The sequence below is a fragment of the Balaenoptera musculus genome, chromosome 18, assembly GCF_009873245.2.
Source record: "Balaenoptera musculus isolate JJ_BM4_2016_0621 chromosome 18, mBalMus1.pri.v3, whole genome shotgun sequence".
In the NCBI taxonomy this organism is placed as follows: Eukaryota; Metazoa; Chordata; class Mammalia; order Artiodactyla; family Balaenopteridae; genus Balaenoptera; species Balaenoptera musculus.
The window spans coordinates 22,040,567-22,066,488 of record NC_045802.1 but is presented as its reverse complement, the minus strand read 5'-3'; the positions used below and the strand labels follow the sequence as shown (position 1 = coordinate 22,066,488).

At 41.9% G+C, this 25,922-nt stretch overlaps 2 protein-coding genes, 1 non-coding gene and 1 pseudogene across 3 annotated transcripts in view; all 4 read left to right on the top strand.

Moving 5' to 3' along the window:
- Nucleotides 1-7,581: 7,581 nt before the first annotated feature.
- Nucleotides 7,582-7,654, top strand: TRNAR-UCU. Its single transcript has one exon. It is a non-coding gene; the product is annotated as a tRNA-Arg (tRNA).
- Nucleotides 7,655-9,137: 1,483 nt separating this feature from the next.
- Nucleotides 9,138-9,482, top strand: LOC118884296 (protein preY, mitochondrial-like). Its single transcript, XM_036831844.1, has one exon. It carries the CDS (start codon nt 9,138-9,140, stop codon nt 9,480-9,482), a length of 345 nt encoding a protein of 114 aa, XP_036687739.1.
- A 440-nt stretch (nt 9,483-9,922) lies between these two features.
- On the top strand, nt 9,923-10,097 carry LOC118884295 (annotated as a pseudogene).
- A 3,192-nt stretch (nt 10,098-13,289) lies between these two features.
- The window catches only part of GTF2F2 (general transcription factor IIF subunit 2), a 154,931-nt gene continuing 142,298 nt past the window's right edge, over nt 13,290-25,922 (top strand). Inside the window, exon 1 of the mRNA XM_036831843.1 lies at nt 13,290-13,553. Coding sequence (XP_036687738.1) covers nt 13,488-13,553 — 66 coding nt within the window. The 5' untranslated portion in view covers nt 13,290-13,487. The remainder of the gene's footprint in view (nt 13,554-25,922) is intronic.

Genomic DNA, 25,922 nt, shown 5'->3' with positions numbered 1-25,922 from the left:
TCCTTCCCTTCCCCACCTTCTCCCCCTTGGCAACCACAAGTCTGTTCTCTATGTCTGTGAGTCTGTTTCTGTTTTGTAGATAGGTTCGTTTGTGCTATATTTTAGATTCCACATATAAGTGATATCATATGGTATTTGGCTTCCTGACTTACTTCACTTAGTATGATAATCTCTAGTTGCATTCACATTGCTGCAAATGGCATTATTTCATTCTTTTTTATGGCTGAGTAGTATTCCATTGTATATATGTACCACATCTTCTTTATCCATTCATCTATCAATGGACATTTAGGTTGTTTCCATGTTTTGGCTATTGTGAATAGTGCTGCTATGAACACTGGGGTGCATGTATCTTTTTGAATTATAGTTTTGTCTGGGTACATGCCCAGGAGTGGGATTGCTGGATCATGTGGTAATTCTATTTTTACTTTTCTGAGGAACCTCCATACTATTTTCCACAGTGGCTGCACCAACTTACGTTCCCACAAACAGTGTGGGAGGGTTCCCCTTTCTCCACACCCTCTCCAGCATTTGTTATTTGTAGACTTTTTAATTATGGCCATTCTGACTGGTGTGAGGTGGTACCTCATTGTAGTTTTGATTTGCATTTCTCTAATAATTAGCGATGTTGAGCATCTTTTCATGTGCCTATTGGCCATCTGTATTTCTTCTTCAGAGAAATGTCTATTTAGGCCTTCTGCCCATTTTTCGATTGGGTTGTTTGTTTTTTTGTTGTTGAGTTGTATGAGCTGTTTTTATATTTTGGAAATTAAGCCCTTGTCGGTCGCATCGTTTGCAAATATTTTCTCCCATTCTGTAGGTTTTTTCATTTTGTTTATGGTTTCCTTTGCTGTGCAAAAGCTTGTAAGTTTGATTAGGTTGGGATATATTTTAAAACCACTCCAGAGTCATAGCCAATGGCAGCAACAGGAGTTGCCCAGGAAGATAGGCAGTAACTCACGTCCAATAGTAGCTTGCTCTGGCATTCTCTCAATAGAAGTATTATAGTTTTCCTTTTTCTTGGCTGGTGGAATTTAAATAGTACATAGAAAGTTCATCTAAATTCAAATAGTAACATAGCAGGTGCAACATACTTGCTCTAGTCTGCCTAGTCACACAAGAGGATATTGGTTAAATCTGTCTGGATATGGAGAGGAATTTTTATCCCGACATTTGTCTCTCTACCACCTGCCAACCCCACCACTACAACCAATACGGAAAATCAGGACTGTTAAGTTCACTTTGTAAATCATCAGTGACCCAAGAAAAGACAGACAGATGGGGGCGGGGGGTGGGAGAGAGAGAGAGAGAGATGTTTTAGTCATTGAGGGAAGAGATTCTTGGAAAGAATTCTCATACAATAAATGAATAATCTGAGTCTAAAGATTCACAGTAATTATTTTATTTAGAAGATGATAGAAGAGAAAAAAATCCATTGAAAACAAATCTGCATTAGAGCTAAATAAAAAATGCTCAATTATAGCTCTTGTAAGACTAATGGTCAATTCTTCATCTGGGTTCTTAGTGAGTATTGGATTCCTGATTTACAAAGAGCCTGTTTGACCCCAGGGAAAGCAATTAACATCCTTTTCACAAGAAAGCATTCATGGCTCAAGGTCTCTGCAAGCTGGAAGGAATTGCAAAAGAATCAACATAACAAAATCAGTTTTAATGTGTGATTTACATAATGCTCTTTGGATTCAGGAAATAGGCAAATTCTGATTATCTTATTAATGAGGAGTACATAGGAACAAAAGGATATAAAATAATAAGTAATTGCTAAGGGCGTTCTCTCCTGCTAGAGTTGAATCTGAGCCTTGAAGCCAGAAAAATAAAATAGCAGTGGAGCAGAGATATCACTAACTACTGACTCCTCTCAGGAGTCATTCCATCTTCATCAGTTCTGTCCTCCCAGAGGACAGTAAACAAATAGCTTGTTTACTGGTCCTGAGGCATTGCAGAGATGTGTCCACATGGGGCAGCTACTTACAGAGCAGACTTGTGTGTGACCCAGCCTAGTTTATCCCCATGCAGAGCCGAACTTTTGTGCAAATTGAATGGAGTTACTCTGCACTTGATTCTCTTAGTTTAGCAAAGACAGTGCTTTTCTTTCTGGATGCTTGAGAGGCAAATGCTGTAGAAATCTATTATGTGTAGAAACAAAAACAATTAGGCAATCAACCAGGAGCAAATTTGGGAGCTCCAATTTTAATAGGCCATGGAAGCTCTTCTTGGTGGGTGATCAAAGGATGTTGCAGGAAAATAAAACAGAAAAATCTGTGGCTTTGGGGTTGAAGGATAAAGAGGACGCAAGACTGGGCATCAGAGTACTACAGGTGGATTGAGAGCCGAACTCCCTGGAGTACTCCTCCAGCCTAAAAGTGTCTCTGTTAATGTAGGTAAAAATGTTTAATGTAGTACCTAAGAGATAGTCCATCCAAATAAACCCATACACAGTAACCTTGAGTCATTGTGTCAGTGAATCCACATGGGGAGCCTAAGCCAATGGTGGGTGGGTCAGTGGTTAATGTGCCTCAACCCCTCAGCCCTGGTCCCCACTGGCTCCTCAGGGGCAGCCTCTGTCCCAGGACAGCAGTGACTCAGCCCAGCACCTGCAATATAACAGTTTCGCAATCCCTAATGAATTATTGGGTCTAAGCAATACTCATCGATGGTTGCCAACATCGCAAGAAGAAAGAAAGCTAGATGTGATCTCTCTCTGGCTGGAAATGCACAAGAGCACACAGGAAGGAAATCATCTTCACCTCCACCAAAATCAAGCCCGAGTCTGATCATGCCTCAAGATCTAACTAGCAGTTTGTAGGAAATAAAAGGGAAGGAGAAACATCATAAATGATACCCTCAGATGCAATGAGTAAAATACAGAATGTAGAAAAGTGTATAGTTAAAGAACTATATCTAAGAAACTAATCTAGTTTCTTTAACAACGAGGCTGCGACAGAGAGAGAATGAGAACTAAGAAACATTTCAACCAATCACAACATATGGCCCTTATTTGCATCCCAATTCAGACTACAATTTTTTTTTTAATTTTAGGTGTTTTTTAAAATTGTGGTACAATATACAGAACATTTACCATCTTATCCATTCAGTGGCATTAAGTTCATTCACATTTTTGTGCAACCATCACCCTCATCCAGCTCCAAAATTCTCGCATCTTGCAAGACTGAAACTCTGTACTCATTAAACTACAACTCCCATTCCCCCCTCCTCCTAGCCCCTGACAACCTCTATTCTACCTTTTTTTCTACCATGTTTTTATGAGTTTGACTACTCTAGGTACTTTTTGTCCGTGGAATCACACATACTTATCTTTCTGTGACTGGCTTATTTCACTTAGAATAATGTCATCGAGGTTCATCCATGTTGCAGCATGTGACAGAATTTCATTCCTTTTTTAATGCTGAATAATACCCCATTGTATGTATAGACCACATTTTGTTTGTCCATTCATCCGTTCTTGGACACTTGAGTTGCTTCCACCTCTTGGCTCTTGTGAATAATGCTGCCATGAAAAAAAAATATTTTGAAGCTCTGGCCAAAGTGATGTATAATTCTTTTCCCCTTTTCCTTTTCCTGCTGGTTGGAAGATGCAGACTTTGTGGTCCATCATGCAGAGGAGGACAACACCCCAGAGATGACGAAATAATAAGATGGAAGAACCCTAGGTCCCCAACAACTACATGGAGCAGAGCCATCATCAACTCAGTTGTTACATGAGAGAGAAGTAAAAAATGCATTGACAAAGCTATTGCAAGAGCTCTACTTATAGAAAGGAGCCTTAAACTGAACTTTCGACTCTACCCATTGATGGGTAGGCACATCCTTGCTTTAGCTAATATTTTCACCTCACCCTGCATGTGAAAACTATTCCTGTCCCTGATGTTTGTGTATTTGGGTGGGAAGTCAGATCCATCAATAAGGAAGGGCCTCGCTTTTGCTCTTAGCAGGAATATGGACATAATTCCTCATTGATATTCAGCACACATGGCCTCCCTGGCTTTGAAATATGAACACTAGTGAGGATCCATCTGTTTAATATGATATTTTAGGACTTACTGTTATTTGTGATTTTTATCTGGGCACTTTGATCAAGGGTTTCAGTGCTGTTTCCTAACTATAATTTTATTTAATATATAAAGTATGATATAAATGTTTTGGTAAATCATATATGAAAACAAATTGGATTTCATTACAGCAATGACAAATTAAATTTTCTCATGCTTTATTTAACACTTTATTCCCAGAGTAATCCCTAATGGGCAATTAAACTGACTTACTGAGACTGAGGGCTTCTAGCAGGCCACAGTAACCGTATGTTACATCAGACATAAGACACTTAACAAAAGCAATTCAACTGAATTGTGTTATCCATCAGGGAAAATACATGCAGAGTCTTGTCTCATCTCCCGGAAGGAGCAAAGCTATGTGTGTTTATGTGTGTGTGTTTTGTTCTGTTTTCTTGTACTGAGTTATCACTTGGTAAATGGTCCTATTTTTTTTTCATTGAAGTATAGTTGATTTACAAAATTTCATTAGTTTCAGATGTATAATGCAGTGATTCAATATTTTTATAGATTATACCCCAGTTAAAGTTATTACAAAATAATGTCTATATTTCCCTGTACTATACAATATATCCTTGTTGTTTATTTTATACATAATAGTTTGTATCTCTTAATTCCCTTCCCCATCTCCTCCCTCCCCCCTCCCCACCAGTAACCACTAGTTTGTTCTCTATATCTGTGAGTCTTTTTCTGTTTTGTTATATTCATTTGTTTGTTTTAATTTTTAGATTCCACTTGTAAGTGATAACATACAGTATTTGTCTTTCTCTGTCTGAATTATTTCAGTACACATAATACCTTCTAGATCTAGAACATTGTTGCAAATGGTGGAACTTCATTCTTTTATATGGCTGAGTAGTATTCCATTTTATATATATATATATATATATATATATATATATATATATATATATATATATATATATATACACATATATATCTCATCTTTACCCATTCATCTGTTGATGGACCCTTAGGTTTCTTGCATATCTTGGCTACTGTAAATAATGCTGCTATGAACATTGGGGCGCATGTATCTTTTTGAATTAGTATTTTTGTTTTCTTCAAATATATACCCAAGAGGGGAATTGCTGGATCATATATGGTAATTCTATTTTTAGTTTAGTTTTTTTTTTTTAAGATTTATTTATTATTTTTTTATTTATTTGGCTGCATGCGGTCTTAGTTGTGGCACGTGGGATCTTCGTCGAGGCATGCAGTCTTCTCTCTAGTTGTGGCGTGCGGGTTTTCTCTCTCTAGTTGTGGCGCACAGGCTCCAGAGTGCGTGGGCTGTGTAGCTCTCTGGTTGAGGCATGCGAGCTCAGTAGTTGTGGCACATGGGCTTAGTTGCCCCATGGCATGTGGGATCTTAGTTCCCCGACCAGGGATTGAACCCGCATCCCCTGCATTGTAAGGCAGATTCTTTACCACTGAACCACCAGGGAAGTCCCTATTTTTAGTTTTTTGTTTTTTTTTTTTTTTTTTTTTTATTTAGTATTTTTATTTTTGGCTGCGTTGGGTCTTTGTTGCTGGGTCTTTGCTGCTGCGCGTGGGCTTTCTCTTGTTGCGGCGAGCGGGGGCCACTCTTCGTTGTGGTGCGCGGGCTTTTCATGGTGGTGGCCTCTCTTGTTGCAGAGCACGGGCTCTAGGCACCCGGGCTTCAGTAGTTGTGGCTCGCAGGCTCAGTAGTTGTGGCTCACGGGCTCTAGAGCACAGGCTCAGTAGCTGTGGCTCACGGGCTTAGTTGCTCCGTGGCATGTGGGATCTTCCCGGACCAGGGCTCGAACCCGTGTCCCCTGCATTGGCAGGCGGATTCTCAACCACTGCGCCACCAGGGAAGCCCTAGTTTTTTTTTTAATTTTTAAAAATATTTAATTAATTTATTTATTTGGCTGCGCCAGGTCTTAGTTGCGGCACACAGGATCTTTGCTGTGGCACATGGATCTCTTAGTTGCGGCATGCAGACTCCTAGTTGCGGCATGCATGTGGGATCCAGTTCCCCAACCAGGGGTCGAACCCAGCCCCCTGCATTGGGAATGCGGAGTCCCAGCCACTGGACCACAGGGAAGTCCCTATTTTTAGTTTTTTGAAGAACCTCCGTTCTGTTTTCTATAGTGGCTGCCCCAATTTACATTCCCACCAACAGCGTATAGTCCCTTTCCTCCATATCCTTGCTAACGTTTTTTATTTGTAGACTTTCTGATGATGGCCATTCTGACAGGTGTGAAGTGATATCTCATTGTGGTTTTGATTTGCATTTCTCTGATGATTAGTGATGTTGAGCATCTTTTCATGTGCCCATTTTCCATCTGTATGTTTTCTTTTTTTTTTTTTTTTTAAAGATTTTTTTGATGTGGACCATTTTTAAAGCCTTTATTGAATTCGTTACAATATTGCTTCTGTTTTATGTTTTGGATTTTTGGCCGTGAGGCATGTGGGATGCTAGCTCCCTGACCAGGAATCAAACCCACACCCCCTGCATTGTAAGGTGAAGTTTTAACCACTGGACCACAGGGAAGTCCCTGTATGTCTTCTTTGGAAAAATATCTATTCAGGTCTTCTGCCCATTAAATGGTCCTATTTTGCTACACAGCAAGGAATCACAAAGCCTTGTCAATTCGACCTCCTAAATCTATCTATATGTTTCCAGTTCATCTACTTCTCTATATCTCCACTGCCACTTTCCTAATGCAAACCACTGCTCCTTCCAACGTGGATTAGTGCAGTAATGTCTGAACCAGTCTCTTGGTTTCCATTCTGGCCCCTTCCTATCCACTTTGTTTTTCCACAGTAGCTAAAGAGATCTTTTTTAAAATGTAAATCTGATTATTTTATACTCAGGCTTAAAACTCTTCTTCAGGGAATGCTCTGGCAGTCCAGTGGTTAGGACTCCACACTTTCACTACTGAGGGCCTGGGCTTGATCTCTGGTCAGGGAACTAAGATACCACAAGCTGTGCAGCGCGGCCAAAAAAAAAACAACCTCTTCTTCAAGTTTATATTTGATCTGAACAAGGCCTGCAAGGCCTTGCATGGGCTGACCTCCCATTCCCTCTCCAACTGGTGGCACTGTCACTGCTTCCTCACTCACTCACTGTGCCCTGCCTGCTGGCATCCCCCCGCTCCACAGACACCAGCACATAGGTCCCTTTGGGGTTAGCAGATGCTACTCGGTTTTTCTTTTAAATAGGGGTATAGTTGTTTTATAATGTTGTGTTAGTTTCTGCTCTACAGCAAAGTGGAGTTCCCTGTGCTCTACAGCAGGTTCTCATGCTACTCCCTTTTCTCCAGAACACTAAGGATTAAATAAATTATACTGAACACCAAGATAATAAAACCAAAAACTCATCACTTCCCAATTATTTTACTGTATTTTACGATTGTCTATGCGCTCTATTTACATCTAATGTAGCCATAGGGTGAAAATACTATACCATGCCATGCTAATATGCCTCTCATCCAACTTCACACTGCAAATCAGGCAAACAGGGACTTCCCTGGAGGTCCAGTGGTTAGGACTCTGCAGTTCTACTGCAGGGGGCCCAGGTTCGATCCCTGGTCGGGGAACTAAGCCGCGAGGTGTGGCCCAAAAAAAAAAATTTTTTTTTAATAAATAAATAAATAAACTGAATCCTCAAAAAAAAAAATCAGGCAAACATTACAAACCAGGGCTTTTTCTGGGGGTTAGAAAAAGCCAGTTGTTAAACATTTACCAGCACACCACTGCCTATAATAAATCTTTTGTGCTTCCTTTCAATTATTTGACCCAATATAATTAATGCAGTTACCACATAGTTTTCACATTGTAGTGTTAAGTCTTTTTGATTTATTTTCACATTTAATCATGTCAGAACTCTACAAGGTAGGTATAATAATCCCATTTTATAAGCTAGGAATTAGGTGCCGAGATGATGAAATAATTAAGGGAGTAGGCAGCGGTGCTATAACTTGAAGCCATGACTCCACATCTCATGCTCAACAATGTGCTCGTGCTAACGACATGGAAACTATTGCAGGGAGTATTTCTTTTTGTTTGTGGATGACTGGGGAAGCAAGGACTCTGCCAGGGAAGGCAGGTATTCTGTGTAAGAGAGAACTGAGATGACAAAGGGAGAGGCAGGGAGAATTTACAGATGGGATCATATAGCCCTGGTGTGATATCGAAGCAAAATTATCGACCTATACCATCACTAGTGTAGGGGAAATCTAATTAATGACCACATTGCCACATTCATTTGTAATTTTTGAATGAAAATCTTCATGTTAATAACCAATACAGAGTTAGTCTGGCTTATTGAGAAGGATTTTGCAAAAGTTACAAATTCCAGTTATAAGATAAATAAACACTAGGGATATAATGTACAACATGATAAATACAATTAACACAGCTGTATGTTATATATGAACATTGTCAAGAGGGTAAATCCTGAGTTCTCATCACAAGGAAAAATATTTTCCTCTGTTTCTTTGATTTTGTTATGTATATGAGAAAGTGGATGTTCACTAAACTTATTGTGATAATCATTTCAGGTTGTAAGTCAAATCACTGATGTATACCTTAAACTTATACAGTACTGTATGTCAATCATATCTCAATAAAATTGGAAGAAAAAAAATTTTTTAAAAAGAAGAATTTTGTGATGGTGTTTTTCTGCCTATATGAATGCTGCTGAAGGTAATACTTCCTCTTGCTAGAATGTTTCTGAGTAAGTATGAACAAAGAGAATCTCTGGCCTAGAGGGACACTGGGCCCCTATGGGAGGGCCAAGGACAAAATCTGAGAGTGGACTCAGCTACTGTTAATATCATTCTAACTCCCTCAACTCACTTGTAACATCTCTAATGACTGCTCCTTATCCTCTAATGGCTACATGATAGAACTGTGGTGTTCTAAATTTACAAAACATGTCGTGGTCTTGAAAATTTTTCAGCCATTAGTGAGTTCTTGAGCCTTCCCTCTTTGGCTTGCATTTGTGCCTTAAAAGATTTAATAAGAACTTGACGGGGGTGGTCAAGGGCGCGCAGAGGCCCGGGCGCGGGCCGCCGGAACATGCTGAGTGGAGCGTGCGGCCAGCTCGTCTCAGCGCTGCGGGGGACACACGCAGAGCCGTCCGCGGGCGCCCAGAGTTGTCTGCACGCGTCGGTGTCGCGGCCGTCCACAGACAAGAGCGAGAGGACGAGGAAACCGCCCCGCGCCTTCGACCCAGCGCTGCTGCAGTTCCTGGTGTGCCCGCTCTCCAAGAAGCCGCTCAGATATGAAGCATCGACCAGTGAATTGATTAACGAAGAGTTAGGAATAGCCTGTCCAATTATTGATAGGATTCCTAACATGATACCACAGGCAGCTAGGATGACACATCAAAATAAGACGCAAGAAGAAATGAAGCAGCATTAGGTCACACTTCAAAACAACAACACAACTAAATTTTCTAAATACCATCCACCTTTTAAAAAGCCAGAGTGGGGACTTCCCTGGTGGCGCAGTGGTTGAGAATCCGCCTAACAATGCAGGGGATAGGGGTTCGATCCCTGGTCCAGGATGATTCTACATGCCGCGGAGCAACTAAGCCCGTACGCCACAACTACTGAGCTTGTGCTCTAGAGCCCGCGAGCCACAACTACTGAGCCCGTGAGCCACAACTACTGAGCCCGCGAGCCACAACTACTGAAGCCAGCATGCCTAGGGCCCGTGCTCTGCAACAAGAGAAGCCACCGCAATGAGAAGCCCGTGCTCGCCACAACTAGAGAAAGACTGCATGCGGCAACAAAATAAATAAAATAAATAAATCTATTAAAAAAAAAGTCAGAGTGGTGTGTAAAAAGTGGAGGAAAAGAATGTTTCTGTCTCTTCCTACATTGACTGTCCTTATTCTTGGTCTCTTTAGCAGGACTGTTATACTCGGCCTCTGTGGTGTGCTTTTACAGTCTGCTCTTGTTGATTACCATACCCGTTTATGTGTTCTTCCACCTTTGGACTTGGATGGGTATTAAACTCTTCAGGCATAATTAATACAACCAGAGCCAAGATGGTATATCCTCAGGATATGCTTGAGTGTCTGTCTCTGAAAGCTCAACTACCTGGAAATACTGGAAACCCACTTAATTTGCAAGAAAGATGCTTTGCCTAGCTTCTGTCAGAGGTTTAGGACTATGGGAGGCTTAAGCTGCGGAGGCTTCTTTATTGTACTTTGGTTCTGCCCTTGTTTTTTGAAGGTTCTCATTTATACCTGGGGTATCAGAAAAATTTCAACAAAGTGTCTTGTTGGAAATTAATATCCCCAGCCATCATCTGATGACTTTATTTCTTATCCCATTCATAATTAAAAGTTACTAGTTTGAAATTTTATATGTTTATTTTACATTCAAAGTCTTTGGTAAAGTCACATGTTAAGGATGACTGAAATAATTCCAGAGGAGCTCTGTTGAAGGAGCTGTAGAGAAATACATTTGAACTAATGTGGTATAAAGCTGTAATAAAATGGAAATTTCATGTATTTGCCAAAATTCTGAGTTTGTAAAATTACCTTCATTTCTTTGGCATCACATACTTACATTAATAATAATAAAATAAGATATTGACATTTTCCATTTAAAAAAAAAAACTTGACTAGGCAATCATCTGGGAGAGTAAAGAATTTGTGAGTTTCCTTTTTGCATGGTGACTTCTGTATCTGTCTGTGATGGTTAATTTTATGTGCCAACCTGACTGGGCCTCAGGTTGCCCAGATATTTGGTCCAACGTTATTGTGGGTGTGTCTGTGAGGGTATTTCTGGATGAATGAACCTTTGAATCAATAGAGTGAGTAAAGTAGATTGTCCTCCCCAATATGGGTGAGCTTCACCCAATCAGTTGAAAGCCGAAATAGAAAAAAAGGTTCAGTAAGGGAGAATGCACTCTCTCTGCCTGTCTTCAAGCTGGGACATTAATCATCTCCTGCCTTCAGATTTGGACTGGAACTTACACCATCATCTCTCCTGCCTCTCAGGCCTTTGAACTCAGACTAGAAGCATAACTTTGGCTCTCCTGGTCTTCAGCTTGCCAAATGCAGATCTTAGGACTTCTCAGCCTCCATAATCATGTGAGCCAATTCCTATACAGTAAATGCCTATCTATCTATCTATCATGTGTTTCTCTGGAGAACCCTGACTAATACTGATTTTGGTACTGAGAGTGATCCTAGAGGAACAGGATGTTAAGGATAGGTTTTCCTAAATTGGTTCTGGGTTTTTGGAACTGGCTGTCTAATCTAATTAGATTTAAAGATGCTAATGACTCTATTTCAAGTAGTAAAGAGAACACTAATGGTCCCTGGCATGATTGGGCAATAGAGATACCTAAAATATCTGCACTGGATATGCCTAATTGACCACAAGCAGAAATCCATAGAACCTGTGTGAGAATGGATATTAAGGGTATGTGATCATGGTGGAAAGAACATAAAGCTGGATTGGGCCAAAATTATCGATGTCTGGCATATAATAGGCCCTTAGGAGGGTGAAGGATCTAGCTGTAATATATGTTACCCTGCTGGTCTCCAAAGTAAATCTGTGAATCTGCTTCATGGAGCCCACATCCTCCTTTCCTCTCATAGCTCATAAGCATCCTCTTCAAGCTGGAAGGAAATTTGAAAAGGACAGATAGGAGAAGTCTGTTCTTTATTCAGCAATGTAGGAGGATGTGGTGCTCAATAAGTTGTTTTTTTCTTCTTCTTCTTCCTTATATAATCATTTAAAAACTTCACTTTTTCCTTTCTTCTCTAGGCATTTCTTCTTCTTTAGCTATGTGTTCTCCCCCAATCCCTGTAAACACACACACACACACACACACACACACACATTTTTAGGCTTCCCATAAGCCACAGATCAAGGCCAAGGTTCTAATCCTTTAAAGTTCATTACTAGGGTCATTCAGGCTACATTAAGTCTCTTCTCTTATGGTTTCATATTTTAATTTATTCCTTCTATTTGATCAAGCTGAAAGCAGGTCTCTTTATCCACTTGTCCTTGATATCTTTTAAGGCCATTTCCCAAGCTGTAACACAAGAATGCAATCTTCCTTTTTAACACATGCCTGGTCTCCTATTTTTCCTGTTAGTTTTCCCAGCTGATCTCAGAGACCCGACAGCTTTTCCTAGCCCTATGCTGCACAGACATGGAATTTCTTCAATTATGTGTATGGTTCTGATGCAGGATTCAATACATTACTTGCCATTCTTACAATATCTTACTGTCTGTTTCTCTTCCAGCCAATGTTCATTCAGCCAAAGCCTATTGAAATCTGACAGGGTGTCAAGCATTGTGCCAGAGGCTGTGAATAAAAAATGAATAAAACACTATTTCTGCCTAGGAGGAGCTCATAGTCTAGAAAGCAAAGGCAGCATGTAAACATGTATATTATAGTGCATCGTGCTAAGTATCGCACACTGTGATGTGAAGAAAAATTAAACTTCCTCTGGGGGAGTTGATAAAAGATCTCATAGGAAGTGACATTTCCATTAGTCTTGACACCTAAGTAGGAGTCTGCCAATCAGAAGACAGAGGTGAGAATGAGGGTAAGGGAAGAATTGGGCATCTGAGTAAAGGGAATCCAGTGTGCAGAGGCTCTGAAATAATTGGGGAACATCCTGCTGTATTCAGGGAGGTCTGATGGGTTAGATGTGGTTGGATGTGTGGTGCATTGAGTGGCAGGGATCAAACTGAGAGGGCCTGTGTGGAGAGGATTGAATTTTATTCTAGAGGCAAGAAGAGAGAGAGGAAATTCTATAAGCAGGGAAGTTTAACAATCAGATTTGTCTGTTACATGTCTATTGTCACTGACCTAATTACAGGGCTCCAGGATTTGGAGTCTAAAAGTGGTGTACCCTACTTGTTTAATTGCAGGTGCTCAGGGTGGCCTTTCAATTGAGACCACTTGTGCTAATTCACTTTATTACTCCTACCCTGTCCTCCAAACGCTCTCTCTCTCCTTGGCCAGGGTTGGACAGATACTGACAGCCTTTGTCTCTTTGAACCCCATTTTTCTGTTTTGACACCTTCTTTCTTCAGTTACGCTGACCTAGTTTTTGAAAGTATTGCTGACGTTTTGGCCCATGCCACCCTATGCTCTAATCACTCGGGCACAGCCCACGGCAGTAGCCACACCCACTCAAGAAGTTGCCCACTCAGGAAGTTTGTCCGCAGCAGCGCGCCGTACTGACGGTCGCAGCGCGCAGGCGCAGTTCCCGGCTCCCGGCGGCGTGTTCCTCTTTTCCCGGGATCCCAGCGTCCCAGCAGGTGGACCCCGACTCTTCACAGTCAGCCTCCGGCCCCGGCTTACCCTGTGCTCCGGTCCCTCGCCCCGCAGTCCCCCAGCTCCCGGGGCCGCTGCTCTGGCCCGCACGCCTCCGCCGGCGACAGACCCATGGCCGAGCGCGGGGAACTCGATCTGACAGGCGCCAAGCAGAACACCGGAGTGTGGCTGGTCAAGGTAAGGTTTGCGGGGCTTCCGCTTGCGCTCCTCCTTAAAGTAGTTTCAGTAACTTGAGACTGTCCCACCCCGTGTGCCTTTTAAAGTTCTTTACGGCCTTCTCATTAGAGCTTCAGTTATCTTGAGAGGCAGGACTCATTGTTATGCTCGTTTGCAGACGAGGAGATTAGTTGAGGGACGCCCAGTGTTTTTTCAGCCAATTAAGAGCCCGAACCTGCCTGGGATGGATCTCCTTTCCCCACGACCTGGTTTTTCTGGGGCCCTGTCTTGGTGTCCCCCAGTGTGAGCCACCGCTCACATTGCATTTTACCCCAAACTGAAGAATTTCTGCATCTTCTCTTGGTGAAGCTGATTTTAGTTATCAGTCTGTATAAGGAAGTTGAGTGTCTGCTTCCTGTTAGAATTTTCTCAGCCAGAAAGTAGAACTGGTCCCTGCGTACCCTTAAAGTGTTCTTTAGGTTGTTGGTTCTTATGAAGTTCTCAGGAGAGCTGAGAGAGCTCTGAACTCAGGGAAGGAGAGGCCGTGGACTGGAGTGTTCTTTTAGAGCATGACCTGGTCTCGTGAAACTGTCAGCAAATGTCTTTCATTTTGTTTTGTTTTGTAAAGACAGCAATCTTGATTAGCCCTTAGTGAGTACAGTATTTGTGCTTTACTTTTTCATATTGGGGAGTGTTGTCTTTTAGGAGGGTTTCATAAGACATATGTATGTTCAAAATGTGATTGTGACAGTATCCGAAACTCAAGTAAAATGTAGGGACCTTTGGTTTGTTAGATTTTTAAAAACTTATATCACATGGCTGAGTTCTCATCAGTTAAATCTGAGAGGCCCGTCCTGTCTGCCTCTCTGAAGTAGCTTTCCTTGTGCTTATTTGCTAGCAAGTCGAACCTGTATTATATTCTTCAAAGCACTTGTCAGAGTCCAAAGTGATTCTGTGTTCAGTGTTGATTACCTCCTTTTCCCCAGCACATGCACAGTCAACATTTCGCAAGACTAGGCTCCTTGCCTGTCACACCCAGAACTGTGTTTGGCACATGGTAATAGCTCAGATATGTGATGAATGAATGAATGAACTCTTATTCTTCATCGCTAGCCTTAGCCTCTGGTACTCATTTGACTTATCACGGCGATATCAGTGTGATTTAAAATGATGGAGTAGAGACTTCACTGGTGGCGCAGTGGTTAAGAATCCGTCTGCCAATGCAGGGCACAGGGGTTCGAGCCCTGGTTTGGGAAGATCCCACATGCCGCGGAGCAGCTAAGCCACCTGCGTACGCTACAACTACTGAGCCTGCGCTCTAGAGCCCGCCGAGCCACAACTGCTGAAGCCCGCGCACCTAGAGCCTGTGCTCCGCAACCAGAGAAGCCACTGGAATGAGAAGCCCGCGCACCGCAACGAAGAGTAGTCCCTGCTCGCTGCAACTAGAGAAAGCCCGTGTGCAGCAACGAAGACCCAACGCAGCCAAAAATAAATAATAAAAAATAAATAAATTTATAAAAATAAAATAAAATGATGGAGTAAATAAGCATCTGTCTCCTCCTGCATGCTAAATGGAGGGGAATCATTAGGGAGGAGAGCTCCTTTACAGACTGAAAGAGCTTGCAAAGATGGTGAAGCTTGAGACGATGTGTTTGTGCTTGGAGCACAGTAAATGCTCAAGAAATGTTGTTTGCCTTACAGAGAGATTTGGATGGGTGGACAGAGGCCACCCATAGTATCTCCGTAGTATACCATGGAGAGTGGAACTGAAATGCAAGAGTGAAAATGCACAGTAACATGCTGTATCCTGGAAATCAAAGAGGAGATTATTATGCCTAGAGTAGAGGCTTGGGACTGTATACTGATACTGTCACATTGTGAAATGGGGATGTTTTAACTTTAGTCCACAAGAAGTGAGGAAACTTTTGGAGGTTTTTGAGTAAGGCAGGGATGCAAATGATTCTTTTAGGGGAAAAAAAAAAAAAACGAGGGGAAGATAACAAAATTAGACTCAAAATTAGAAAATTATCACAGGATCATAGGCATTTGATAGTGAATTCTGAGGAGTTAGGGAAACTTTTTCAGCAAAAGTTGTCAGGGTGTGGTGACTGACTAAATGAGGATGTGAAAGAAAGCAATGAATCTAAAGTTAAGAAATTTTAGTGTTCTTTCATATATGACCATTTGAATACATTTTATCACTTTAAAAAGAACTCACCTCAGACTAATGATTTGTTCTGTTTTATAAAGGTAGTTATAATGTTTCAATTATTTATTGTTTGCTGTATCATTGTTTCCTTACATCAATTTGGCCTGCAGTATTTCTTCTTTTTCTAACCTTATGTATCAAAGAAAAATAACAGGCTTGCAAATACTACATCTTTCCAGGGTGTGAAAGGACTTTTTTTTTTTTTTTTGGCCAGTTCTTGTTCTCTGACAACCTTATCTCTTAAAGAGGATGAGAATTGCTATCAAATACTTTCTGTTCTAAAATCCATTCATGTTCCCTCTTTATTTTTCAACTTTTATTTCTGCTTTAGTAAAAGGAATGCTAGTAGGCAGTGAGGTTTGATTTGCACACCTGTCAGATAGTTTGAATTTGTTTCATTTGTGCTGGGATTAGCATCCAGTATGATTTTCATGCCCATATCCTAAGCATATTTGGATTTTTATCTCTGAATTATAGGAATAAATTATATGAGAGCTTCAAGTTGTAATGGTTAATTTCATTTTCAGCTTTCTTTGTGTGATATTAAAATATAACATGTTGTTTATAGAGTTTGTTTTCCTTCTTACCCAATTAGAATTTGTGAATAGAACTACATACGACTTTAAATCTTTTCAGTACACGTTAGTATTTCTTATAAATAACGCCTTGAGTTCTGATCTTTGAGGATCATTTGTTGTAAAATACATGAGTTTCTTCCTAGAGTATCGCAAGTTTATGGGCCATTTTGTTCATATTTTATTAATTCCATCACTAGACAGATATAGAAAAGGATAAATACAGTAAGGCCTATACATACAAGATCTCTGAGAGTTTTAAGTAGGAAAAAAGTTGTCAGGTGGGAACAGGGAGGACTTTGGGGGAGGTGACATTTCAGAAGAGCCTATGGAGTTGATTAGTTAGGAAAAACTTCCCAGCAGGGCGGGTGAGTGTGTTCAGGAAAAGGCAAATACAGTGGAAGGTTGTGTACCAGGATATCCACTACCTGTAACTGTTCTGGCCTAATGAAATGCCATTTCTGGAGTTTTGAATATCTTAAATCTACAAGAGAATGATGATCTAAATAAGTTTTGATAGATAATAGACATGATTGGATTTAACTTCACAATAGATGTCACCTGCTGAAAAACATAAACAGCCGCAGTTTTTACCTGGGCAGGGAGCTAGTCCCTTGTAGTTTGCATTGCCCTATTTCTGTTGCTCAGTCTATGCCACTGTTAGGTTGCCAGCTGGTACCAAATCAGGATCTAAAAACGATATTTAAAAAATTTTTAGCATAGTTCTTTTGTTTGGCTTCCAATATTTATTTATTTATTTAAAATGTATTTATTTATTTATTTATTTTTGGCTGCGTTGGGTCTTCGTTGCCGCACGCAGGCTTTTCTCTAGTTGCGACGAGCAGGGGCTACTCTTTGTTGCGGTGCACGGGCTTCTCATTGCGGTGGCTTCTCTTGTTGTGGAGCACGGGCTCTAGGCACACGGGCTTCAGTAGTTGTGGCACGTGGGCTCAGTAGTTGTGGCTCATGGGCTGTAGAGCACAGGCTCAGTAGTTGTGGCGCACGGGCTTTGTTGCTCCGCGGCATGTGGGATCTTCCCGGACCAGGGCTCGAACCCGTGTCCCCTGCATTGGCAGGCGGATTCTCAACCACTGCGCCACCAGGGAAGCCCGGCTTCCAATATTTAGACTTCTGGAAAAAATCATCTTATCTAGTTATGATTGGCAGGAGGGTAGGGTACCTGATGGGGAAGAGGGGGAGATAAAGCTGCCAGGGTTTTTAGGAGTGGTGGGGTTTTTGTAAGTAATGAATATCATACTGGAGCTTGAATTATAAGAAATCCTATCTTTTGAGGGAAATGGACAGGTGGAGGTATTGACAAGCGCTGCAATGGGTCCAACCAACAGCTTCCTAGCCAGCATAAAGGTGTGTTTCAAGCCCCATCAACCTTCCTCTTCTAAGCATTTTGATTGATACTTGTTGGAGGAGAGGATCAGGACAGGAGGGATGGACGCCATCCCCTGTGAATATTGGGACCTCCATTCAACAACTCAAATGCTACCAAGCTCAACTTTTATTTTTTCACAGACAGATAAACAGTTGGACATTGGCAGCCAGAGAGAAAGCTATGTACCAGGGAGAGATGAAACCGGAATGGGTGATACCCCAGAGTCTTGCAGGAGAAAAAGGAACTTATATTTATAATGTGCCAAGTGTTTTACACAGCAAACCTGTGAAGTAGGTACTAATTATATTTTTCAGATGATAAAATTGAGGTTTAGGGAGGTTAATTATCTTGCCCAGGCATGGAACAGTAATTCAAATTTAGGTCTGTTTGGCTACAAAGCTTATGCCAGAAATAGGAAATGTCTTTTTTCCCCCTTGGTTCTCTTTAATGAATCATCTCCCTGGAGACCAGAGGTGAGGTGGGGGACTTTGTTTTTATGGCCTTGGGTCTTGTCAGCTCCATATGTTGACCTTCAAGAAAACGTATGAGTAGAAGCTGCCTGTCATAGACTGGGTTCCCAGGGAAGCTGGTTCTGAGCAGGAGGTTAGCATGCAGAGGTTTGGTGTGGAGCGCTCCTGGGATCATCACCTGTGGAAGGAAAAGGCCTTATGCAGGATTGGGTACAGGGTGGTTTGCCCCAGGAACAGTGGGCGATCGTGGCTAAAGGGCCTGTCTTCCGTGGAGGCAGTTCCACAGAGAGCTAACAGCTGAGGTCTATCTGTGGTCGCTCCCAACAGCTAGGGGAATAAGGCCTTCAATCCTAAACGAGGAAAAGCGTGTCACATCAGTGTCTAATACAGTGTCCAATACTCTGGGAGAAACAGGGCTTTGGAGACTAGTAGTTGGGGAACTAGATATTTGATGACGCAAAGTTGGCAAACAAGCTTAAGGGAGTAACTACTGTATATAATCACCTTGGCACCTTGGCTTCAAAGGCACTGTTGACCTTACAATTGACCTGTAGCTTGAGTGAGCGGATTGATTCATCCAACAAGCTTTCAGTGATCACCAGTCATTGTTCTAGGCTCTGAGTATGTTAAGGTGAGCAAGAACAGACATGGCCTGGGCTCTGTAAACTAGGATCTGTAGTCTGCTGCTGGAGAGAGACATCAGTCAAGTCCTGACGAAGGCAGTTCCAAACAGATACGGGCACTGAAGCAAGGAGGACTGTTCTGTGAGTGTGAATAGCAAAGGAACTTGACCTAGTCTGGGAGGTCAAGGGAGTTTCCCTGAGGAAATAATGCTTAAGTGAGTCATTTTCTTTTTCTTTTTTTTTTTTAACATCTTTATTGGAGTATAATTGCTTTACAGTGGTCAAAGTGAGTCATTTTCTGTCACACTCCCTGGTCTTGGGAAATCTGAGAAAACATCCCTGTACCCATTATCTTGTCTCCATCTCATTTTCTTTAATGAATGTGTAGACAGTGGAAACAACACAGATATCTCACAAGTGACATGTTGACAAGAGTGTTTTGCAGAAATTTACTAAGAGTAGAATTCAGGTGTTCTCATTCAGAAAAAGGTAATTATGTGAGGAGACGATATGTTAATTAGCTTGACTAGCGTAATCATTTCACTGCATATATCAAATCATCATGTTGTACACCTTAAAAATAAAATATAATGTTTTAATTAAAAATATCAGCTGTCCAGGGGCTTCCCTGGAGGCGCAGTGGATAAGAATCTGCCTACCACTGCAGGGGACACGGGTTCCATCCCTGGTCTGGGAAGATCTCACATGCCACGGAGCAACTAAGCCCGGGCACCACAACTACTGAGCCTGTGCTCTAGAGCCCACGAGCCACAACTACTGACCATGAGCCTAGAGCAACAAGAGAAGCCACCACAAGGAGAAGCCCGCACACCGCAACAGAGAGTAGCCCCTGCTTGCCACAACTAGAGAATGCCTGTGTGCAGCAACGGAGACCCAATACAGCCAAAAAATAAATAAAATTAAATCTTAAAAAAAAAAAAAAATAACAATAAAAATATCAGCTGTCCAAAAAAAAGTATTTTGGAGCCTTGGAACCACATATACTGTTATTTTTTCCTTTTCCTCTACCTCTTTTTTCACAACTTAATGGGCTGGGACTTCTGGGAAGCCCATTTCCGTAAGCTCTTGGTGTAGAAAGTTATATATGATTGACATAGTCTCATTGTATTCTACTATTTTTCATTACAAGGGTATAGTATTTTGGCGACCTTTTGAATTAAATAAGCTGGTAGGCTTACCTGGGAACTTACTTTTTTTTTTTTTTTGGCTGCATTGCACGCAGCATGCCAGATCTTAGTTCCCTGACCAGGGACTGAAACCGTGCCCCCTGCAGTGGAAGCGCAGAGTCTTAACCACTGGACCACCGGGGAAGTTCCATGGGAACTTACAGTTTTATTATAATAATGATGACAATGCAGTATGAGTTCCAAACTTGTTTTTATCAATTAACTACTTTTTTTAAGTTGGCAATTGCTTGTATTAGATACAATTATTGTACTGGATTCGATTCTTAAATTTGTTTTAGTGTATGGTATATAGTTACTTCACTTAGAACTATTGTCTTGTTGTTTGGTGGCCTAAATTGTAGTCTCCAGCAGTTTGATCATAGAATCTTCTGACCTGGTTAATGTATTGAAGAACAGTGGTCTCATCAAGAGCTCCAGAACATTCTTTTTTTTTAATTAATTAATTAATTTATTTTTGGCTGCGTTGGATCTCCGTTGCTGCACGCAGGCTTTCTCTAGTTGTGGCAAGCGGGGGCTACTCTTCGTTGTGGTGCGCGGGCTTCTCACTGCGGTGGCTTCTTTTGTTGTGGAGCACAGGCTCTAGGCATGCGGGCTTCAGTAGTTGTGGCTCACAGGCTCTAGAGTGCAGGCTCAGTAGTTGTGGCATGTGGGCTCAGTAGTTGTGGCTCACCGGCTCTAGAGCACGGGCTCAGTAGTTGTGGCACACGGGCTTAGTTGCTCCATGGCATGTGGGATCTTCCTGGACCAGGGATTGAACCCGTGTCCCCTGCATTGGCAGGCGGATTCTTAACCACTGCGCCACCAGGGAAGCCTAAAGAGCTCCAGAACATTCTTGTCTTCCCTTTATCTTAATAGCATTTCAGGGAACCAGCAATGAGGGGACAGTGGCAGGTTGGAAAATGCTCCACTCTACTATTGGTGTTTTCCTCTCTTCCCCCTTATTTTAAGGTAGATCTCTGAAACAAGGTTTCCCTTTGAGAATGCAGTGAGATTTATTAAAATTAAATTCTGTATCCTGGATTTATCCTAATAACACCATCATTGTCATTACATTAACATTAGTAACACTTCTTCAACAATATCCAGTCATTAAAATAATAACTCTGTTCCTACTGTGTGCCAGGCTATTCTAGATGCTAGGGATGTGGCAGTAAACAAAACACACAAAATATCTACCTCGTGCAGATTGCATTCTAATGGGGAGGGAGAATGGACAATAAACAGATATGTATATAGCAGGTGATAAGTGCTCTGAAGAAAAACAAATTAGGGTAAAAGGTATAGAAGGTAGCTGGGGATGCTATTTTAATAACGTGGGGAAGGGCCTCACTGATAAGGTGGGCCTTGAGCAGAGACCTGAAGGAGGTTGTGGGGATGCCCTTCAGATATCTGGAGGAAGAGCATTCCAGACAGAAGTAACAGCGAATCAAAGGCCCTCGGATGGGACGGTGTTGGGAATGTTCACAGATGCGTGTGATTAGAGTCAAGTGAGTGAAGGCAGTAGGAGGGTCGTGGATCCGTAGACCCATGAGGCCATGGATTGCAGCAGGCTGAGTCATCTAGGACTTTAGAGGACTTTTACAGTGAGTGGCTTGGGAAGCGAGTAGCCAAAGAGAGGCAGCTTGGCGTGCTGATTGTGGAGCTAGACTGCCCGGGTTAGAATCCTGGCTTCCCACCGCTAGTAGTTGTGGGACTTTGGACAAATGATAACTTTTTTGGTGCCTTAGTTTCTTCATCTGCGAAATGCAATAATAATATAGTTGTTATGAGGATTAAGTGAAGTAAAATTTTAAAGTGCTTAGAAAAGTACCTGGCACATGGTAAGCACTATGTAGATGTCTGTTAAATAAATTGAAAGGCTTTGAGCAGAACAGCATCATCTGACTTAGGTTTTAATATGGTCACTCTGGCTGCTGTACTGAGACTAAAGTGTACACGGGCAAGAGTGGAAGCAAGGGAATCAGGAGACTATTACAAGAGATGATGGTGACTTGGATTAGGATGGTAACCCTGGAATTGGTGAGAAGGACATGGAGTCCGGATATAATTTGAAGGTGTTGCTGACAGGCTATGTCAGTTAATTGGATGTGGAATGTGAGAAAAAAGGAGCTATTCAGGGTAACTCCAGTTTCAGACTGAGTGCCTGGAAGGACGGAGTCGACTTTTACTGAGATAGGAAAATTGCAGGAGGAACAGGTTTATGAGGGAGAAATAAGAGTTCTGGTGTGGATATTTTGAGTTTGAAATGTCTAGTGAATATTCAGATGGAGAGTTTGAGTAGGCAGTTGGATATACAAGTTGGGACTTGGGGGGGGAGAGCTATAAATTTGGGAGTTGTCATTATACAGAGGGTATTTAAAGTCAAGAGATTGGATGAGATTACATAAGATTGAGTGTGGATAGAGAAGAGGAAAGGTCTGAGGACTGAAATCAGGGCCCTCTGAGGTTAAGACGTCAGGAAGATGAGAATCTAGATGTGTGGAGACCAAAAAGGAGAGTCCAGAGAAGTAGGAGGAAAATCAAGAGAGATTGGGGTGACTTGAAGCCAAGTAAAGAAAGTGTTTGAAGAAGGAGGAAACAGTAAGTTCTCAGATATTGTTGATAGGTCTGCAAGACGAGGACTAAGCATTGGCTTGGCAATATGGCGAGCTTTTGTAACCATGGGAACCAGTTTCAGCAGAGTAATAGAGGGGAAGCCTGTCTAGAGCAGAGCAAAGTGGCAGAGGAGGAACTGTAGTCAGCCAGCAGAGACGGCTCTTCAAAGAGCTTTGCTGTAGAGAGGCAGAGAGACAGGACAGAGGGTGGAAAGAATTATAGAGCCTGCCCTTACCCGGTGTGCGATCATGAGTTACTTCGCTAACCTCCCTGTGCCTCAGTTTCCTCATTTGTAAAATGGAGACAATAAAAGGATTGTGTGAGAGTTAAATGGTTAATATATTTAAAACATTTAAAAGAGTGCTTGTCACTTAATGTATTAGTTATCTATTGCTAGATAACATTATCACCACAGACTTAGTAGCTTAAAATAGTGTGCACTTATTATTTCATAGTTTCTGTGGATCAGGAGTCCTGGTGTGGCTTAGCTGGGTCCTCTGCTTCAGAGTCTCTCACAGGATGCAGTCAAGGTGTCAGCCAGGGCTGGACTCTCAACTGAAGCTGTGCCTGTGGAAAGATTGTTTCCAAGGTTCCGTGGCTGGCAGAATTCAGTTCCTCTAAGGTTGTTGGACCGAGGGCCTAAGTTCCTAGCTGACTGTTGGCTGGAGCCTGCCCTTAGTTTCCTGCCACATGGGCTTCGAAGCAAGACAGAGGTCACAATCTGATGTAACCTAATCACAGAAGTAACATCCCATCCATCACCTTTGCCATATTGTATTGACCAGAAGGAAGTCACAGGTCCTGTTCTCACCCAGGGAGAGGCAGTTACACAGGGTGCGAATATCAGGAGGTGGGGATCATTGGGGGCCATCTTAGAGTCTTCTGCCGCATTTAGTAAGCGCTCTGAGTGTTAGCTATCACCATCATCATTGTTACTCTGATGGGGGAATAATTACGTAAAGGGAGTGGAGGAAAGGGTAGAATTGAAGGAAAGATGTCCTTGATTAGACTACAGGGAAAAATTCAATGCACACCTGGAGGGATTGGCCATACATAGTTCATCTGTTAAAAGGGGAAAGCAGAGTAAAAGCCCCACCTGTGGCTAAGCGGTAGATTGATTGATTGACTGATTGATTGATTTTTTGGCCAAGCGGTATGGCATGCAGGATCTTAGTTCTCGAGGCATGCGGGGTCGAACCCGCGCCCCCTGCAGTGGAATCTCGGAGACTTAACCACTGGACTGCCAGGGAAGTCCTAAGTGGTAGATTTGGAAGTATCCTTTTGATTGTTCGTCTTTCCTCAGTGGAAGAGGAAGGAAGAAGTGTTACATATTTGAGGAGTGAAGAGAACATGTGACCTGTCTGCAGTGGCTTTCCCACTGCAGGTGAGAATTGGCCAGGGAGAGGGCGTTAAATTGCCTGGCATCTTGAAGGGCTTACTTGATGTTAGTAGCCGTGTATTTCAAGGGAGACCGTTTAGCATGATTGTTTTTCTTCAGCTGTGTGGAGGAAGAATAGCACGATCAAATAAAACAATAAATAGATAAATTAATTAATAAAATAAGTAGTAGTATAGCTTGGCTTTAATCAGCATTAGGTTCTGCCAGGCCAGTATGATGGAGGGAGTTAGGGGCAAGAGAATGGTTATAATGATGGGTTGTGAAATGTAGCTCTGTTGAAGAGGGGCGTGAGGACATAAGCAGACAGGGACAGTGTACAGATGTAGAGTCTGTGATTTGAGGGATGGAAGAATTGTTGGAGTCGAAATACTGAGGAAAGGGCCAGCAAGTTAGGAGGTGGTGGTCAGAATGGTTCCCTGAAATACAGTTTGCGGAAAGGGGTACTGTTACTGATAACGAGAAAGTCTTACAGTATCTAAATGTAGGGCTCATTTGAATCAGTAACTTGGAATATGAGGAAGAAAAGCCACCATCTTTCCCCTAAAGACTTTGTTAGGGATACAGCTTGTGATCGCTTGGTAGAGTAGGCTGCTATCTGTAGAACAAAGTTTTCTCTTTGTGTCAGAGTAATTGACAAGAAGGTTCCCTGGGGCTAAAAATCAAAGACAAGCAAGAAGCAAAGGCTCACTTGTTAGGCAGTATTTCAAGATTGAGGCCATGAGGTAATAATTTACATAGTTCAAGGATTCAGGGTTTTATTTGATGTTGTAACAGTATTTGTCCAGATCAGTTTCAGATCTTGTATTTAGTTCTGACAGGTAATGTTGACATTTGCTTCTTTGACTAGCCAGTACCCTCTTGCTCTGACACTGTAACAGCACCCTGCGTTTACAGTAAGTGCTGTAACAGCACTTACATAGTGCTCCCTCTTTTCAGTCTGTGTGATTCTAATGGTGTTGACTGTCCCTCACCAGAGGTGTCATTGACTCAGGCTGACAGTGCAAGGATCTCATCTGTGGGTTCAATAATAGGCCCAAGGAAGGACACATGACCTAGTCAGAGCCACGAGAGACAATTACAGTTTTGCTGGGGATTTGGGGAAGGAGAACTCTTGCTCTTCAGGAGCGGCTTCAGCCATCTTGCTACACAAGGGGGAAGGCTGGCAAAGAAGTGAGTCAGTGTGGTGAGAAGAGATGAGAGATGGTGAAAGAGTCCTGGTTACATCATTTGAGCCCTTAATCAAGCCACTTTAAAACTACCTCTGGAATTTTTAGTTACTTTTGCCAGTAAATCCTCTGTATGCCTAAGTGGGTTTTCTTCTCATTTGTAATCAAAGGAGACCTATTAGGTAGAAACAGTTATCAGAAGGAGTTTGCCAAATCCTCTAAGCATGCATGAATAAGTGGAGTGCAGTGTAGTTGAAACTTTAAGATGTGGAATCTTCAAAACCCCTTTTCCTTTAGGATCCTTTACATACTCTTATTTAGTTGTATAACAAAGAGAGCATCTGACCAATCTGGAGTCCTCTTGTGTCTGTTACTAGCTAACCGTGTTATTTCAACCCTCTGAGCCTCGGTTTTCTTATCTATAGAATGAGGAGAGCGGTAGCAATTTTGCAGGGTGATTGGGAGGATTAAATGGGATAGTGGGTGTAAAATGTGTAGCACTGTATCTGACACTGTTGGCTCCCTTCCCCTTCATCTTTTCTAGCATATTGTCTGACACGGTAGTTGTTCAATATATTTCAATGTAAAGAATGAACAAATACCATTAGGATCTTCTTTTATTCTTGAATTTTTACTATATCCAGAGCACTGCTACTTGTTTGACTAATGGTCAAGTGGTTCTTTTTGCAAAAGAAATTTTGCTAGATAGAATTTTTTTTTCCTTTCCAGCCTTGGAAGGTCTCTCTGACTCAGTTACA

Bases quoted from the DNA above. Each gene is read 5' to 3' on its own strand.
- LOC118884296 (XM_036831844.1), top strand. From the start codon at position 9,138: ATGCTGAGTGGAGCGTGCGGCCAGCTCGTCTCAGCGCTGCGGGGGACA.